The 17,592-nt window shown below is 32.5% G+C and overlaps 1 protein-coding gene across 1 annotated transcript in view; it reads right to left on the minus strand.

Annotated features, from left to right (window-relative positions):
* Positions 1–17,592, minus strand: part of Erbb4 (erb-b2 receptor tyrosine kinase 4) — a 1,044,475-nt gene that overhangs the window by 234,923 nt on the left and 791,960 nt on the right. The window contains exons 15-16 of the mRNA XM_077799365.1: positions 11,649–11,803; positions 4,702–4,746 (exon numbers count right to left, since the gene is read on the minus strand). Coding sequence (XP_077655491.1) covers positions 4,702–4,746; positions 11,649–11,803 — 200 coding nt within the window. The remainder of the gene's footprint in view (positions 1–4,701; positions 4,747–11,648; positions 11,804–17,592) is intronic.

Genomic DNA, 17,592 nt, shown 5'->3' on the forward strand with positions numbered 1-17,592 from the left:
AATACAACTGCCACTCATCTAAGGTAACCATCTAGGGGAGAATTTGACCATTTGATTTGGACATAAATTATGAACTACATTCCTTGAGGGCAAAACAAACAAAGAAAAATAATTGTGCCATTTGTGAAAGTGGTGCCAAGAATGTCACATCATCGTTCTCATATTTCACACATGGGTCACACTGATAAAGGATAAACTGTTATGTGACCTCTTGGGTAATAACCACTATACCATAAGTAAAAGAGTGGCACAGGCATTAAAATGTGACAAAGATATAAAATATTTCAAGCAGTAGCGCATAGCAGATTTAGAGTTAAACTGAGTTCAAGTACCATACTTCATATTTTGAAGCACCTAGAATAATTGAATTGGAACAAAGAAGCCAGATAAAAATGCTAAAACAAATATCTAGCCATTTTAATAGATTCTTTCATAAATTAGAAAAAATTCTTAGTTCACATTTTTTTTAATGCTAACTAACATGCAGAAATGCTTTGCCAATAGAGCCTTTGCCTATTGAGATTAAGAAACTTAGTTCTTCCTGGAACAAGGGACTAGGACTTTAAAAAGCTTTGGAGATATATACTTGACAATCCAACATAGAATAGAATAGAATATTTTGTTTCATTAAAGTCTATATGAAAATAGCACATGGACAAGCTAAAATAAATGGCATACAAAAAAGAATAGTAAAAATATTGTACATGTTACTTAAAAGATACTTGAAGGAAAGCCATCAAAAGTAGGGAGGTATGGATGGGAAAAAAGCTGATCAAAGTAAAACCTATCTTTACACTTTTAATTCAAATCAGAAGGTTAAGTAGAGGTTCTAAAGTATCAGGTACTATTTTCATTGTAGATAACATATTCTGGGAGGCTACAGGCAAAAAAAAAATTCTATTCTGTCCTATCCAATTTTCCTGGAAGAAATTCCAGCAGCAGCCTGTAAGGTAAATGGAGTGTGGAAAACCAATTCACAAATTGCAGGCTTGGGAAAGAATAACACTGCTTAGAAAATGGAAGTCTATCAAGACTGGAAACATTTCACCTGTTTTCATTTAAATCTTTAATTTTTTTTCCCCCGCTGGTATAGGAAAGTGAATACAGTATAATGGAGCAGTAGGGAGTATGAACTCAAAATATCTCAAAATAGCCAAATTGTCATGCTCCATGTAATTTTCTGTGACTTAAAGAAGCTAGACATTTGGATAATCTTCCAGTTAAAATGTGGTTCATGAAACACTTATCTTCAAAAGTGGGCTCCCTCCTTCATATTATGTAATATTCACTTTAATCAATTAAGAAAGAGCTATTTAAAAAACTATAATGGAATTTAAAAGTGGAAAATTACTTGAAATCTTAGTAGACTAATACCCTGTTTTCAGTGAACTGCACAAATACCCATCACAGAGGGGTAAATATCCCCTGCAACATTAAGGATCTGAAAAAAAAAAAAAAAAGATACCTCTTATTCTCATTAGTTACCCAATTTGTGTCAAAATGCTCCATGGTCAGACTTTTCCAAAGAGGCTAAATCCTTCATGTAAATTCCAAACTGTTTTATAAACAATCTGTGACAAGTCAATTAATTCTGGCAAGTCATTATCATTGAAGAATAGAGTTTCACTGCTTTAAAGCTGAGTTCAAAGCATAGATTTACTCTACCACCTCTTCTAGACCTTGGTGAGAGCTGCAACTTCTCCCTACAACCCTCTCCTCAGCCGGCCATCGGCTCCACCCTAGGAGAAGCCTGCCTTGGTTCCTGACCTGACCACCAAGGTTTGAGTGAATGTTCATCTGCTGGACTTAAAGCCAAGACTTTAGACTTTTGAACTTAGAACGCAGAGGGAATGTCTGTCATTAGCCTATCATGATTAAGCATGTTTTCAGTGCTTAAAATTAATCTAGAATTGTTTGCTGTGAATTAATTAATCTGGACTTGTTTGCTGTGAATTGATTGTCTATTGCAGTGTATAGCATTAAGGATGGTCGTTTTCTTGAGTAAGAACCTATAGAATGAAATTGTATTGAGTGATCTGAGTGAATAAAACATTCAAAAGGGCAGAAGCACATGAACATTCTTTATTTCTCCCCCTCAACTGCATACGTTGCAAGTTTGCCCCTTGCGACATTATGCCATCTTATGACCTGCGGCTATCAGTACCAGTGGCTCTCATAATGACCAAGGTTCTCAGGGAAAAGGCAGAAATGTTCTCCCTTCCTTCAAGAAGTCTATCAGAAGGGTAGTACCACACATAAAAGGTCCCTAGCCTTGAGAGACTTCCCTCTTCACCTCTGGGAGGCATGTTCTTCCATTCCCAAAGTTTGAGAATCTTTGATCCATAGAAAAATAATATAATGACACTTACTTAGCAATTTCTATGGAAACAGGCACTGCTCTATGGACACACTGAATCTTCTCAAGCAATTGGTGAACTTTACTAATACCATCCTTTCACACATGAAAAAAGGAAAAAAATGACGTTCTGATAGTTCAAGGAATTTGCCCACAGTCACCTGAAAAGCTAGAGCTCAGCTCTGAACTCAGAGCATCTGATTCCAGAGACAGCACACTTTACCACCATTCTATATTCTCTCACTTGTCCACTGGGATAATTATAAGAAAACCACAACAAACATGGAAACACTCTTCAATGTGACAGAGCAGTGACTGAACCAATGTCTCAAAGAGGAAAAGTTATTTAATAAACATAGGAGCCATCCAAGATGGACTGGGCTCATAAAACTGCACTTGAGACTATTTTTCCCCCTCCCTATCCTTTTCCTTCACTTCCACTTTCTTTCATCTTATCTTAACCTTAACTATACAAATCAGTCTCTATTGTACCCATGTGCCAAAGTGACACTATTGCGTACATCCACTCTAATACTTTTTTCGAGGATTTTAATGTCTCTATTTACTTCACTAAAAAAACAAGGAATGTCTTGTATTTGATCACTTTAAATTTGAAAAACATTTAAAGATAATGGTGTCTGAATGAAAAAACTACGATTGAAGTCAGTGATATAGATGAATCTCATAAATAAAAGAGTTAGCAAAAGAAGCCAGATGCATAGAATAATACCATATGACTAATTTATATAAGGTGAAAAAATAGACAAGTGTTAGTCTTCAGGGCAGTAGTTACCTGTGGTGTAGGGGCACAAGGGGGCTTCTGGGAGTCTATGACTATTTTCTCTTTTGATCTGGCTGCTGGTTACACAAATGTTTCATTTTGAGAAATTCACTGACCTCTAAACTTATATATTTCTGTACTTTTATGTTATACTTTGACACAAGAGTTTAGGGATTACTTCATCCAGAATTCTCATTTGCCTATTGCATTTTACCATTACTTTTCTCTTTTGCAATTAGATGTAATTAATTTGTTTCACAAAGCTGATAATATAAGCTATCTTATATTACATATAATACAATAATATGAAAGCTATACTGCATCATATCTAATATAATAATATATAAAATAGCAAAGTTATCCTTAGGAAATATTTTATGAGATGTTTTAAAACTAAGGTTTGTTGAAGTATAGAGTAAAATTCAGCCTTTCTATCATTTATATATGGTAAAATGTTCAGTTCTAAAGTTTTTGACAAGCCCTTTTGCTTGTGCAACCAGTACCCAAATCAAGATACAGATTATTCCATTATCCCTGCAAATTTCTTTTTGCTCTTCTGTAGTTAATGTCATCCCCCAACCTCTAGCCCCTGGCAACAATGATTGATTTTTCTGTCCTGATAGTTTTGACTCTTCCAGAATGCCAAATAAAAGCAATCATACAGTATGTATTCTTTCCAGTTTGGCTTATTTTATTTAGCATAATGTATTTGAGATCCATCTATGTAATGTATAGCAGAAGTCTATTCCTTTTTATTACTTAATAGTGTTAAAATGGAAGTATATTCCATAAATGAAGAACATTTAAGAAATTTCTAGTTTTTGGTCCTCATGATTAAAACCACTATAAGCATTCAAATATAGATGTTTGTATGAACATGAGTAATATATTTTGTTTTATAATAATTCTAGTTGTACTTTTACCTATACAAAATATTTTTATATTGCCTTTTTCATAGTAATTCTGCTACCTAGAGAATATACCAACTAGTTCAAAATAATGTAAAATCAGAAATTGAATTCAAATTATATAATAAACATAAACATTGGTCAATTTAGCAAATTCCTTGTCTAAAATATTTCTTTTTGTATTTACATAATAAAATCTGAACATGTTTTGTTAAAGTTCTAGAATAATAAGTAAAATTGTTTTTAAATTGTATATAATTGCTCATTAGGACTCAAGTCATAGTAAATGAAGGAAAAAGAGTTAAGAAATGTGGCTGGAAAAGAAAAGTGTTTTAAGTATCTGTCACAACTTACTAAATTAATATATAATTATAACTTTAATCTAACTGGTTAGTATTTTTTTATCCATGATAACTGGGAAAGGATTTGAGTGATAAAATGGAAACATGGTAGATGTTACCTAGCATGTTGTGGTAAAGTGGAATGGCCCGTCCATGGGTAGTAAATGCAGTCATGACTAGTGGGACCGTTACACCTGCAGGCAATTACAGAACAGAAAACATCATTCTCCATCCACAGTGACATGCACACACATGCACCAGTGCTCACACATGGAGCCTCGGAGGAAGAACATGGGAAGCAAGCACACCAAGTACCTATCCATCAGGCCGATGCAGTCTTCAATACTTGAGCCTATGCACCTGCAGAAGATGTGAATTAAAAAAATACAAGGAAAGAAAAATTAGTCATTTTCAAAAACAATCAGGTAAGTACTGACTGTGTCAAATTCTTAATTTCAATTATCACATAATTTTTGAAACATGACTTTAAAGCCAGCAAAAAGAGAATTCCTTGATGGATATACAGAATGAATTGCCAGAATCACCTAAGTGGAATGGCAAGGAAACATGGGCAGAGTAAAGGAATTTTTATCCTGGTTCTATGTTTTTTTTTTTTTTTATTGTTGGTCGTTCAAAACATTACATAGTTCTTAATATATCATATGTCACGGTTTGATTCAAGCTATGTTTAACTTCCAAACATACTTCAATTCATTTGCATCATTTATGATTATATGTCTTGGTGAATAACTTTATATCTCAATCACTATAATTATTTTCATGTATATGAGTTATTAAAAGCAGCCTTAAGTGTAAGTAAAAATCAAAACCAATATAAAAGGAAACATGAGAAATTCAATACACTATAATAACCTCAGGTTTGATGATCATTAAAGATTGATTTTGATAGAAAATGAGTTAATATGCTTTAATGTTATTCCTATGGATACTTTACATAATCGGATTATTTCAATTCTTTGTTGTGACTGTTTTTAAGAACATATTTATCTTTAAATATCAATTTATTCAAAAGTGTAAACTGAATTCATCATGCTGTAGTTTATTTTGATGATTTCTTTTAAAATAGCAGTGCCATAACATACAAATAAACACAGGATTTTTAAAAAGCATTTTCGGCCCTAATATTGAATGGAAACAATAACAAATAAATAAGAAACACCATTAAGTACATGAATAAACTCAGACCCAGGTAACTAAAGAACCCACTGATTTGAACATTTAAATAAACACATGTAAGTGCACAGAATTCTAATACACAGTCCCTAGAACTTCATTTTAAGCTACTATAGAAATATAATTTCTTCCATCTTCCAATGTACTTGAATTGCTCTTATTTTCTTTTTCCCATCAAAGATGAATAGCTCCAGGAAATTATTAAGATTATACCTACAGGTATTTGATTTGTAACAAAGAATTTGTATTCATATGAATATATATATGTATATATATATTTGTGTATATATATTCATATTACAGATAGATATAGATATTCTAAACTTTTAATTTTCAAAGCTGAAAAAGTACCTGGAGCTAAAATCATTATAAAATGATCTAAAAAGTTGCCAATATACAAGGCTAGATCATGCATAATATCTTTAGATGACTCCAAACATTAGTGAATTAATAAAACTTATCTAAAATAATTATTAAGTCACTGTCTTTCTGCTTCATTATTATGTGTTTCAATATTTCTACTGGCTATAAAATTGATTTCCTTGCATTTTTGCTTTGTGGATTTGTTTTAAGCAGCAAAGAATGACAAATTTTAGCTTTTATAAATTTTGGAAATATACCTGTGACAAAAGTCTTTAGAACACAAACCAATAGTAAATAACTGGGTGCGTATCATTGAATTGGTAATATATATAGTCCATAATCAAAAACCACTTATAAAAATTAAAAATTAACTGCTAAAACCATCTTCCAAATGGTCTCATGTCTTTCTCTTATTCTATTCTGAAGAACTTATTTTTCTAAGTTCCAATTATATCTTCTTCAAAATGCTTTTTGAATACAGTATTGCCATTTTGTAAAATTAATAGTCTACTTCTTATTTCCAAGTGAGAATCTCAAAAGCTATGGTTAGTTTGCAATCTTTATAATAACACTTGAAAGATAAAAATATTCAATAGTGAAATTCAACTTGAGGGGAAAATGTGAATAATGAAAGATCTTCACTCATTCAAGAAGACCATTATTACATGCCTACTAAAGTGTTCCCACTCTTTTAGGAGCTGCAGGGAGAGAAAAGATGAATTAGACACTTCTATTTTCATTGAGCTCACAATTTACTGAAGGAAGTAGATGCATAAACAGATGTGTATTGTATGATATGATAAGTGTAATAAGACATGTAAAAAAAAAGAGTAGTTTAAAGGAGGACACAAGAGGAACACCTTGTGCTACTCTGGAGGGTGGTAGTCACACTCTGGGATGGATCAGTAGTTTAGGGCACTGAGGAGTGGGGTAAGCATGGCATGAGTTCTAAGGGGTGATAAAAGAAGGAACCACAAACAAATTCGAATAGTTACAGAACAAATCATGAGGCAACAGAGATAAGAGAAAGAGCCAGACTTAGAAGACTATGTTTTAAAAAATGGAATAGTAAATTATTGTATGGTTTTAAAGAAATTGTGAAATTGCTAGACTTGTATTTTAAATAGATGTTTTTGCTACGTGGAGGCTATTCAGCTGGGGTCTTGTTCAACATGGAACAAGTTTTAGGCCACGTAAGAGATAAGGAACTAAACTACCAAAATGATCACTAAGGATACAGGCAAAGGGCACAAGAAGTGCCTTCAAAGGTATGGCATGGGGAGGAGTTGGTGGCTGATTAAAGATGCAAGTGAAAAGACCAAATGACTTGGGGATGACTTATGTTTCTAGCTTGCAGAATAGAGATAGCACCCTGAGAGAATCCAGGAGGATTTTCTCTGTTTGTGTTTAAGGAAGAGAAGGAGGGGTTGATGCTTTCAATCTAGAGTTTAGTGCTGTTATCCTACATCTAGGTGAAAATGTTCCTCATCAGATGGAAAGGCTAGTCTGGGTTAAAGGGGGAACCACACACATAGCATAGTCAGTTTTGAAACAATGGCAGTAGACAGATAGGCTGAAGAGGAATACATAATGTGAGAAAAGCAGAAACGAAAGATTAAGACTCAAGGAACTCCAGTGGCATATAACATCAAACAGTGGCTTGTGCCCAAAGCATGTAGAAATATAATTGAGTAAAATTAATTAACTGTGGTGTCTTTGAAACCAAATCAGAAAAGAACCTTGCGAAGAAAAGGAAGATCATCAGTGTAAAAGGCAGAGAAATCTAGTAAATTAAAAATTACTAAAATAATTTTGTCATTGTTAAGTCTCTAGAATTTTTCTTCTTATAAGTTGAGAAGAAAATTGGAGATGGGGCAATAGATACAAAAATAAGTGGAAGAGAGGGAATAAGGGACAAGTTTTAGTTCAAGAAGTCTGAGGAGACTGATTAGGATATTTGTGATTTAATTGTATTTATAAACCAAGGATAAAAGAAACAAATGAAACACTAAGAAGAGTGAGGCTATGATTGATTGAAACCACACTTTCCAGGTATAAGCCACTGTGTATTTAAAGATGCATGTAGTATTTCAATTCCTGCACTTCCTCGCTATAAGCCTCAGAAATTACATTTATTCAGCAAAAATCATAGAACAAGAGAAATATTAAACTCTAAACAGTCAAAATGAAAAGTAAGAGACAAAAATAGAATATGGAATAATACAACTAAAGAACTAATGTTCCAAATTAGAATGTTTTCAGAAAGATCAGAAAAGAAATCCATAACACACCTAACATATTCCAAAACTATATCTGGAATTCTGATGATTGATGTGTGGTTGACATTATTTGTTACTTAATAATGTATAAATCTTGATATATTCATATAACAAATACAATTTAGATATTTTTGGGGAAAATCTCCAATTTTGAAATGAAAATTATAGCACATTTTTAAATTTTATAATTTGAAGATATAGATAACAATTCCACAAGCAGGTCTTCTTTTCTTCTCTCCATCAATACATTTTTTATTATAAAATTTTAAATTATAAAAAGAATCGATAAAAAGAGGTTAAAGTACATGTGAAATCATGATTCTAAGATTAACAAAATTTCAATGAGAGTTTTAAAGGATGTCCCATGAAATAAACTCTAATCCATGTCTCAAATACAGGTTTGATTTGAAATAAGACTAAAATGAAATCAACATCCATTGAAAAGGGTTGAAGTAATGTTACTAAAGAAATTACAATCTCTGAACTCACTGCCAACTAATAATAATAAATTTATTTTACAAGCTTTCTTTTAAAATTCAAATTAGTTGCTAATTAACAAGTAGGCACAACATTTCTCAGTTTCAAATTCTTGGTCATCATTTCAAAATAGAGTAGAGAAGGGTCTGGTCTTCAACTGAGTAAAGAATATACATTCACTGTACTGCGAGTTCATAGATTTCAAGATCTTCATCTTCTTCATTTCTGAACTTGCCTATCACTGAGGCAGAGCAAGTATACAACACAACGAAGTCAAAGAATGAATAAAATAAGAACACGGTGCTAAAAAGTGTCCTCTAGGCATGGCAAGAAGAGACGTGTTTTTTTTTTTGTTGTTGTTGCTCTTGTTGTTGTTTAGTTGGTTGCCTCTTTGTATTTTCCCCTTTCCTTTAGGGATTCTGGTGAGAATTTCCTGATAGAGGCTAAATGGATAATCTATTTTAAACATATCTGAGGACCTTATTAGAGCCAATATGTTTAATGTACTTTCACAGTAGTAAAAGTGCTTTTAAGGTATTACATAGGTAATTTTATTTTCAGAAAAATCATTAAACAGTATTCAAAGTAAGAACTTTACTTCTAAAAAATGTAATTGGAAAGACCATTTCCATTAACTTGGTTCTTGAATTACCTGACATAATATTGGCATATAAAAGAAAAGCGGCTTTCCAAAGTGGAGCTGGCCTGGTGAGCTCACACCTACAGATAGGTCATCTATTACATGTGTTCAGGAATGAAAATAGTCACTCATCCTATCAACCCCACTGCTGCTGGGATCTTTTGATAGACAGATGATACTTCTATATGCTCATCTTCAATTTGGAGATAAGGGGAACTCAGTCTCAGGGGAACTCCTAAATTTTGTCTGAGGCACAACAAAATAACTTGTTCTGGGAATCACAGCATTTATGAAATGAGTAAACTTGAACAATATAGAGGCAATTACAAAAAGGATAGTAGGAAGCTAAATAAAAACAATTAAAATTTCTCAGGACCAGGTCAGTCATTAGAGAAATACATTTACCTTAAAAGATGATGGGGAGTACAATATTTGGATTCTGTGTCACTATGATTATGCAGCCGTGAGTTGCTAAGGGCATCCTCTTTCTATTTATCAGAGTTCCCAAATGATCTGGTGAGATTTGTTCCTTATTACACCTTCATATTCCCTTTTCGCTGAGATCCAAATTTTGCTGCTATGGTAATTTGATCGTTTTCTATTGCTCCCTACTTCTGTTTCCCTCCACTATGTATGATTTCCTTTATTATATAATCGTGATTTAAAAGGGTGGAGAGGAAGACACACCAGCCACACATCCAGACTATGGCTCTGTGATCTCTACTTTCATTTCCCTAATGGCTGCATTGTAATTAGATTTGCAAAAACCGCAAAAGGTCTCATTTTGAATGGCAACAGCTGTTGACATCAACATTATATTGAATAATTTACTGGTTTAATTTTAGCTGCAAAACAATAAAACCCTCTTGTGGATGATTTTAGCAGGCAAACTTTTCTCTTCCAGTTGCTGACTCTTCTTCTCCAGCAGTACCAGTTTTTTTTTTTTTTTTTTTAATGAAATACTCTTAACTCAGGTGTGCCAAAAACCCACAAGCAGAACAGTTTATTACTTCTAGTTTCCTTGAAGCAAAATGTCTATGTGACTATTTCAGCATCCTCAATGTACTTGCTTATGTATAAACCAATGAGTTGGTAGCTAGCTCTTCCAAACTGAATTTAAATTTGAATGGCATAATATTACTTTACCTTTTGAGAATCTGCCACTTCACAGAGTGACTTAAGCTGATTTCTTGACCTGTAGGAAATTGTAGCAGCATCTGGAAATTGATGTTTTCTTGGCAGAAAATGATGTTGCTTGCTTAACTTCTTCAATATCCTCTAACAGCTAGGCCTTAATCTGGCAGAAAATCTTTTTATGGAACTTCACACTTTCCTCCCAGATAGAAAGTACCCAAGATGAGTCTCAGCAAGTGTGTGTGTGTGAGTGTTTGTGTGTGAGTGTGTGTGTGCGTGCACACACACAGCCTTCTGGACATTCACAATGGAGAAGAGGGTTTATGGACAGGAGGAGGATAGAGTATGTGAAATTGCTCTCAATTCTAACATTATGCACTTTCTGGAGGGGAAAAAAAAAAGAAAAATCCTTACTAAGGTAAATTTGAAAACGTAGTTTTGGGATTTTCTAGATGAGTGATGTTACTTCTTTTATAGTTGAGTGTTCTTTCTCTAATGTGTTTTTGTTATTCCACTGCTACCCATATCACAGGTAATCTGATCATTATACATTGTACAATACAACCTTTTGAAACAGAAAAATGTGTAACCACCTTCAAATTATCCTATTACAGTCAAAGAAATTTTAGGTTATAGGATAACAAACAACAAAATTACTTGTACAAAATATTCTAGTTATTTTATTAATATTCATATCACTAGGTCTCCTTTTTTTCTGCCATTACTACCTTTGCTTGGATTTTATTGAAGGAGTTATCCAAGGTAGTATTTATCAAAGAGAGATATCCTCACTTTAAGCTATGACAACAAAGAAACAGAAAACCTGATAAAGATTTACTAAACATAAATCTCAGAAGTATGATTATTAATTTATCTTTTCTGAATCTTGAATCTACAGTTAAAATTGAAGGAGTTTCTATACCATATCCAAACTATACTCAACACTACCTTCCTGGCCTGAATGTGTTAATAAAATGGTTGTAGGTAAAGGTTAAGCAGAAATACTTCTGAGGGCACAAACAACTTTGACTCTTTTAGAAAGGAACTCTCTAAAGACAGAGTTTTATGATGACATTCTGAGTTTAGGAGACTATATCAGGAATAGAGATGCATGAGGGCACCTACTGACTAGTAACACGTACAAGTTGGAGCCCTTGAATGGCAAGGATGCTTACCCTTGGGTGCAGTTTGGATGGCATGGGTGGCACTCCCGATCCTGATCCGCATACTTGAAAATGAAACTGTTTGCCCCCTGTAAGCCATCTGGACATTTCTCTACACAGTTTGGACCATCCTTAAAGTGAGAACATTTTGTACAGTTGTCAGGTCCCTAGAATGTGAAAAGAGGAAAAAGAATACAAAGAAAAATGGGTGCCTTTTCATTGAAACATAAGCATGTGGTTTATTTACTAAGACTTCATTTGGTGGCAAATAACTTTTCCTCTAAAGAGAACATATTCAGCAGAACAAATAGAAATGTAGCTCTTGTAGTATAAATAGCAATAAGAGAGGTTCGAGTTCAGTTTTGATACCCTGTGTGAGGGGGAAATATTATAGGGACATACATATGCTTGAAATATTTGCACTTTTTAACCCATTAGTCCCTGAGTTAACGGATTTCCATGGAATGCCTCTAGTGTGAATTAATTTGAACAGCAAAATGGTTCAATGACTTTTTCAGAAGGATGTCAGTGTTTTATTCTTGTGATCTATTCCTAGTCATATTATATTGCAACAATATTTTATAATAACCCATTTTCCACGGGGGTAATTCATCACCATCACTAAAAACAAGTGAATGGGCTTACTAAATAGTTAGAAAAAAGATAAAACAGAAATTAGGAAACACTGATTTACATAGAAGAGTGAAATGTAGACTGACTTTTGGTTGTAGAAGGACTTCATTGGAAAATTAAATCTTAAAAATTTATCATGATGGAATTACTAAGAATTGGGTAGGTTAGGCATATAAAAGTAATTTTTAGGTCATTCCTCATCTCAGATCAGTTTGTGCTAAGGCCAAAACTCACATTAAGTCTATTTATATATATTTTAGTAAATCACAGAACAATATTGAAAGTTTGAGAGTCATAACAATGTATATTTTGATGAGTTAATGTCAAAAATTAAATTGTAAATAGATAGAAAAGCAAAACTGTATATGAAGAGTGTTTTTTTCCAAGGATGAAGATGAGTATGAAAATTTAAGTAGAATTAACTCATTTTATATATTTATTTATAATATACATTAATGAATAATATCAGATTAGTAAACAATAATAAAAAGATTTGAAGATCAACATAATTAACATTTAAAAATTAATGTTAGACATGTAAGAATTTGTGGATCAATTAAAAAAAAATTTTATCTCATATAGTGGATAATAAACACATAAAAATAATAAGTAGTTTAATTTTAGATCAAAGATAATTGAGAACATTTCAATTTAAAAATGTTATTTTTTCATAAGAAATACCTATAATTTTGCACATGTACATATTTTGAATATTACTACTTGAAATTTAATTTTAATCCTCCTTTTTGAAAATCATATTGTTTTAAGATTATAAGATAATAGAATCTCTTTGACCACTCCTCCCCGGAACTTCTCCCCTCAATTGTTCTCCCCAACATCTATCTATATCTAAAGAAGAGGACAACAATTTTGATAGCTCACACCGAAGACAACGCACATGAACAGAATAAAATAACTACCAAGGAGACAATTATATCAGTATTGTAGTTACAAACTATGAATTTGGAAGTCAAAATATAAACACAATATTGTGCAGGAGTGTTTATTTAGGAGATACCGTAGAGATGAAGTCTGTTCATCGGAGTGTTATGCCACCTCCACAAACATTAACCAAAAAGAAGTCAGAATTTGCCAGTTGCTGATATAATGCACCAGGAGAATAAGAAATATAAGACAAAAATTTAAAGATGGAGATTGCTAATGAAGAATCATAGTATGTTAATGAAGAAAAAGCAATCAGGCAAAGGCTGGGAAATCTTGAGACTGGTGAGGGTTATTCAAGCAGCTATTTCACTATTTTGATGTGATGTTCAGAGCTTAAAAATAAATAAATAAATAAATAAATAAATAAGAACAATTGGCCTATGAAACCTAATTCCTATTCTACCTAAAGAGTTTGCTAATGTTAAGTTTTTATTTCCTCCCAAAAAAGAACACTTTACACCCTTCCAATTTTAACACCTGCTCATGGGTACTTAGGCACATAATACCATTTATTATAGGGAATGGTTTACTGTGCAAGTATGCTCAGTGGCACGACTTATGGTACAAGAAACATGCTTGTTGCAAAACACAGAATAAAACTTTCTATGAGTAAATTAGACAGTTTTAGTCTGAATTAGGAATCAGGAATTATTTCTCTCTTAAGTTCTTATGATGTAAAATAATACCCAGACAATATCAGAAGATGTAAAAAAAATACATGGAAATCAAAATTAAGTTCTTATTTAATATTCAAGATTATTTTACTGAAGTAAATTATATTTTGTTCTTTGTTCTTTAAGCATCTTAACTATTTGATTATTTTATTATGATAGAAAACAAAATGTCTTAAGTTGAGATAACTAAAAAAACTATTCTAACAAATCTCAAAAGAAATTAAACATACTGATTTCCCATTTTATTTCCATAGTAAAAGACTCAAAAATATACATACATATGATGTTTACTCTTCTATCTTTGTATTTCCAAAGATTTTTAAAAACTAGGTGTAGAGAATGAATGTATAAATGCAATAATAGAAAATGGAGGCAATATATTTAATTCCTGATTGTAAGCTACCTCTGGACACAGTAATATATTAGACAACTAAATATCAGGCCAAATCCTGATAGAAATATTGCATTTTACTCTCAGGATTATTTTCTCTGGTAGCTCTACTTGGAGCCACATATGAATATGCTAAGTCCCCTCTTAATAGAGATAAGGTACAGCTTACTTTGGACAGGGAGTTGTATGTAGAATTCACATGAATTTGAATTGATATGCTAAACTCTCCAGCCTTCTCGCTCCTGGATGCCATGACTCAGGGACCCCATGTTGAATAGGAGTATCATGAGTTCAAAGCCTGCTACAATGCTAGGCCACTACAGGGAGGGGGCTGCTTCTGAATAGTTAAAAGATTATCCATGTACCCTATGTGAAAGGGCCAACGTTTTTTCTGAGAGCTACTGCAACATGAGGGCTATATATTGTGTCAGCACAACCTTTTAAAAAAAATCTAGCTTTAAGAGCCACTCTAGCTTTTATATAAAACAAACATGTATTTTGAAAATCAGTTCCATTCCCTTCTCCTTTCTCTTCCATTGCTGCCCCTCTGGGCAACATTTTGGTCTCTTGAAACTTTGTCTGATTTTCCTAACTTTTCTTTCTTCTCTCACTCCTTCTCTTACCTTTCTTAACAGAACTATACAGAAATAGTGAAAGTAACACAGAATGGGGGAAATTGTGAAAATAAATCAACTAAATTAAATAATGAAGATCAACAGCAGACAGATAAAGATATAAAAGCAAAGGACATCTTTGATTTCAAATTTATTCCTCTCACAATGATCCTAGATTCCTGTCATAATTAGGCAGGATAATACTATCCCGTTTAACATAAAACTGGCATATTCCCAGAAAGCACATTCTTCTTATCATACTAAAGACATTGTTGCCTGAAAAAAAATAATAATAAAGTAAAATGATAAGTGCAAGAAACTTGGGGTCAGATCTTCTATAGCTGAGTTGCAGCTCCTCATCCTCCTGAGAGTCTGTCTTTTGGAGAAACTTTCTATCATTTTAAGTTCAATTTCTTTTCATTTTAAATGAAGAAGGTTATAGCATGCTTCAGATTAACAGTGTTTTATAAATATAAATGTACATTACATAGATTATTATCATTAGGGAAATATTGACAAGTCAAAGAAATATGATTTCACCAGAATAAACCTTAAGAGATTTCCAAATAGCGTTGATGACTTCCTCTATCAGTGTCAGTCTCATGGAGAAGCCTCCAGAAACTGCTGGATAACCCAAATGATACATGTCTGTTATTTAGCACACAAAACCATCTCTGTTACCAGTTGTGAAATCAACATGTGGACTCAGAAATAGACAAAAACTTTATATGAATTGTAAAGGCTGAAAGCAAGCAAATCCCCATCCTAAGTAGGCACAAAATTTGGACCACTGCTTGAGCTCAGCCATTGCAATTTTTCTAAAAAGTACTGTGCTAATAACTGCAAGGCTTACTGATCTCAGACTGTCTTTATTAAGTGCTCTTATCCTCCACAGATGCCTCATCTAGCCTTCCTGAACTTTCTATTTTTTTTTTTGATGGATCACCTTCTCTTATCTTTTGATATGTCAATTCATAATTTTAGTATTAAATAGTAATATTAATTATCTGGCCCAACAAATGCTGCCATTATGGAAAAAAAAAAGTGTTTGTTATAAGACTATTTTCACTCCCTCCTATCAAGTAATTTATGACAATTCAAAGAGCATTAATTTGAGGTTATCTTAATGTTTATATTTATAAACTGTCAAAATTCCATTGGAGAATAAATAAACAACAAACTGTAAAAACCTAAAAAATAAGATAAATTAATAAAGCGGTTCTTCACTATTATAATTTGGTATAATAGGAGGCATCATGAGGATCAGTAAAAGCATGGGACAGTCAAACGCCCTAAGGTGGGAGGCTACAATTGTGATCCATACATTTACTATAATGGACAATTCATTTAACAGTTCTGAGATTATACATTGGCAAAATGGGAACAATATCTAAATGAAAATGAAAAAAATGTCTGTGAAAATACTCTACAAAAGAACTAGCTCACAAAGAGCACTCAACTTTAAGTCATGGATATGAATATTATTTATTTATTTAGGTATCTGGGATTGGACCCAAGGACACTTAACAAATGAGCAACATTGCCAGTTCTATATTTTTTTTTTTTCTTTTGAGACAGGGTCTTACCAAGTTGTTTAGGGCCTCTCTGAATTGTTGAGGCTGGCTCTGAAGTTGTGATCATATTGCATCAGCCTCCTGCGTGGCTGGGATTATAGGTATGCACCACAACACTCAGCATAAATATGATTTATAATGATCATAATGATTTTGACTTATGATTAATAGATAAAATGGTCATAAAATTTTTCAATACTTGAAAACTAGTATAGTCATATTATGGAGCAGATTATTATAGAGATTTTTACAAGGAAAATTCCCTATGAAATTACTCTAGAAAATATAAGGTATACTTTTTACTATGCTTGCATTATTTCTAAGCAAATTAGTTTTCTGTCTATGGAATTAGGTGGACTAAAAATACTAATTACTAGGAATGAGTGATTTTTTTTTAAAGGTAAAAATTACAAGAAAGGTAAAAATACCATGTTTTCAATAAACAGAATGCAATATATGCAAAAAAGCCTAATGTGAGAATAATATATTTAAATATGCAAATAATGCCTCTGTTGATGTTGGAGAAATATTTTTCACATTAATATTTAGTTTGTTAGTATGTAAAAACTCATAATTGTTGTGCTAATGGAACCTGATACAAAGTATTTCTTAAACAGTATTTGTTGACTAAATGAACAAATGTTCTTAGAGTTTTTTTTTTTTTTTTTTCGGAATTAAAAGGATAAAGGAAAGAAAAACAAAATTATGTGTCAAGAAAAAGGTTCAGTTAGACAATAGTACTAATAAATCCATAGGAAATATGAGTGTAATGAAGTAGCATCCATAAGGATTCACAAATAAAATAACAGATAGTTTTGCTATTGCTCATAACTTTTTAAAAAAGGTGTTTGCTGACCCAGAGTCATTCGATCACCCCCAGCCTGGATTAGAGGACATGGATAAATCCCTGATCATTTTGACTGTTTATTTTCAGTTTCAGAGTCTCTGAAGAGACTGTTTTATTTTATGAATTATTATCTAGAACTTACCTAAATATATTAGAGTTCAAAGAACAAATATTGATAACTCAACTTGTTTTAGTAAACTTTTACAGAAATTTATTTCCTTATGTCTCATGACATTCCCTAAGGAATTCACATTTCTCATGCTGTGGATTGACTATAT

The sequence above is a fragment of the Urocitellus parryii genome, chromosome 1 (genome assembly GCF_045843805.1).
Source record: "Urocitellus parryii isolate mUroPar1 chromosome 1, mUroPar1.hap1, whole genome shotgun sequence".
In the NCBI taxonomy this organism is placed as follows: Eukaryota; Metazoa; Chordata; class Mammalia; order Rodentia; family Sciuridae; genus Urocitellus; species Urocitellus parryii.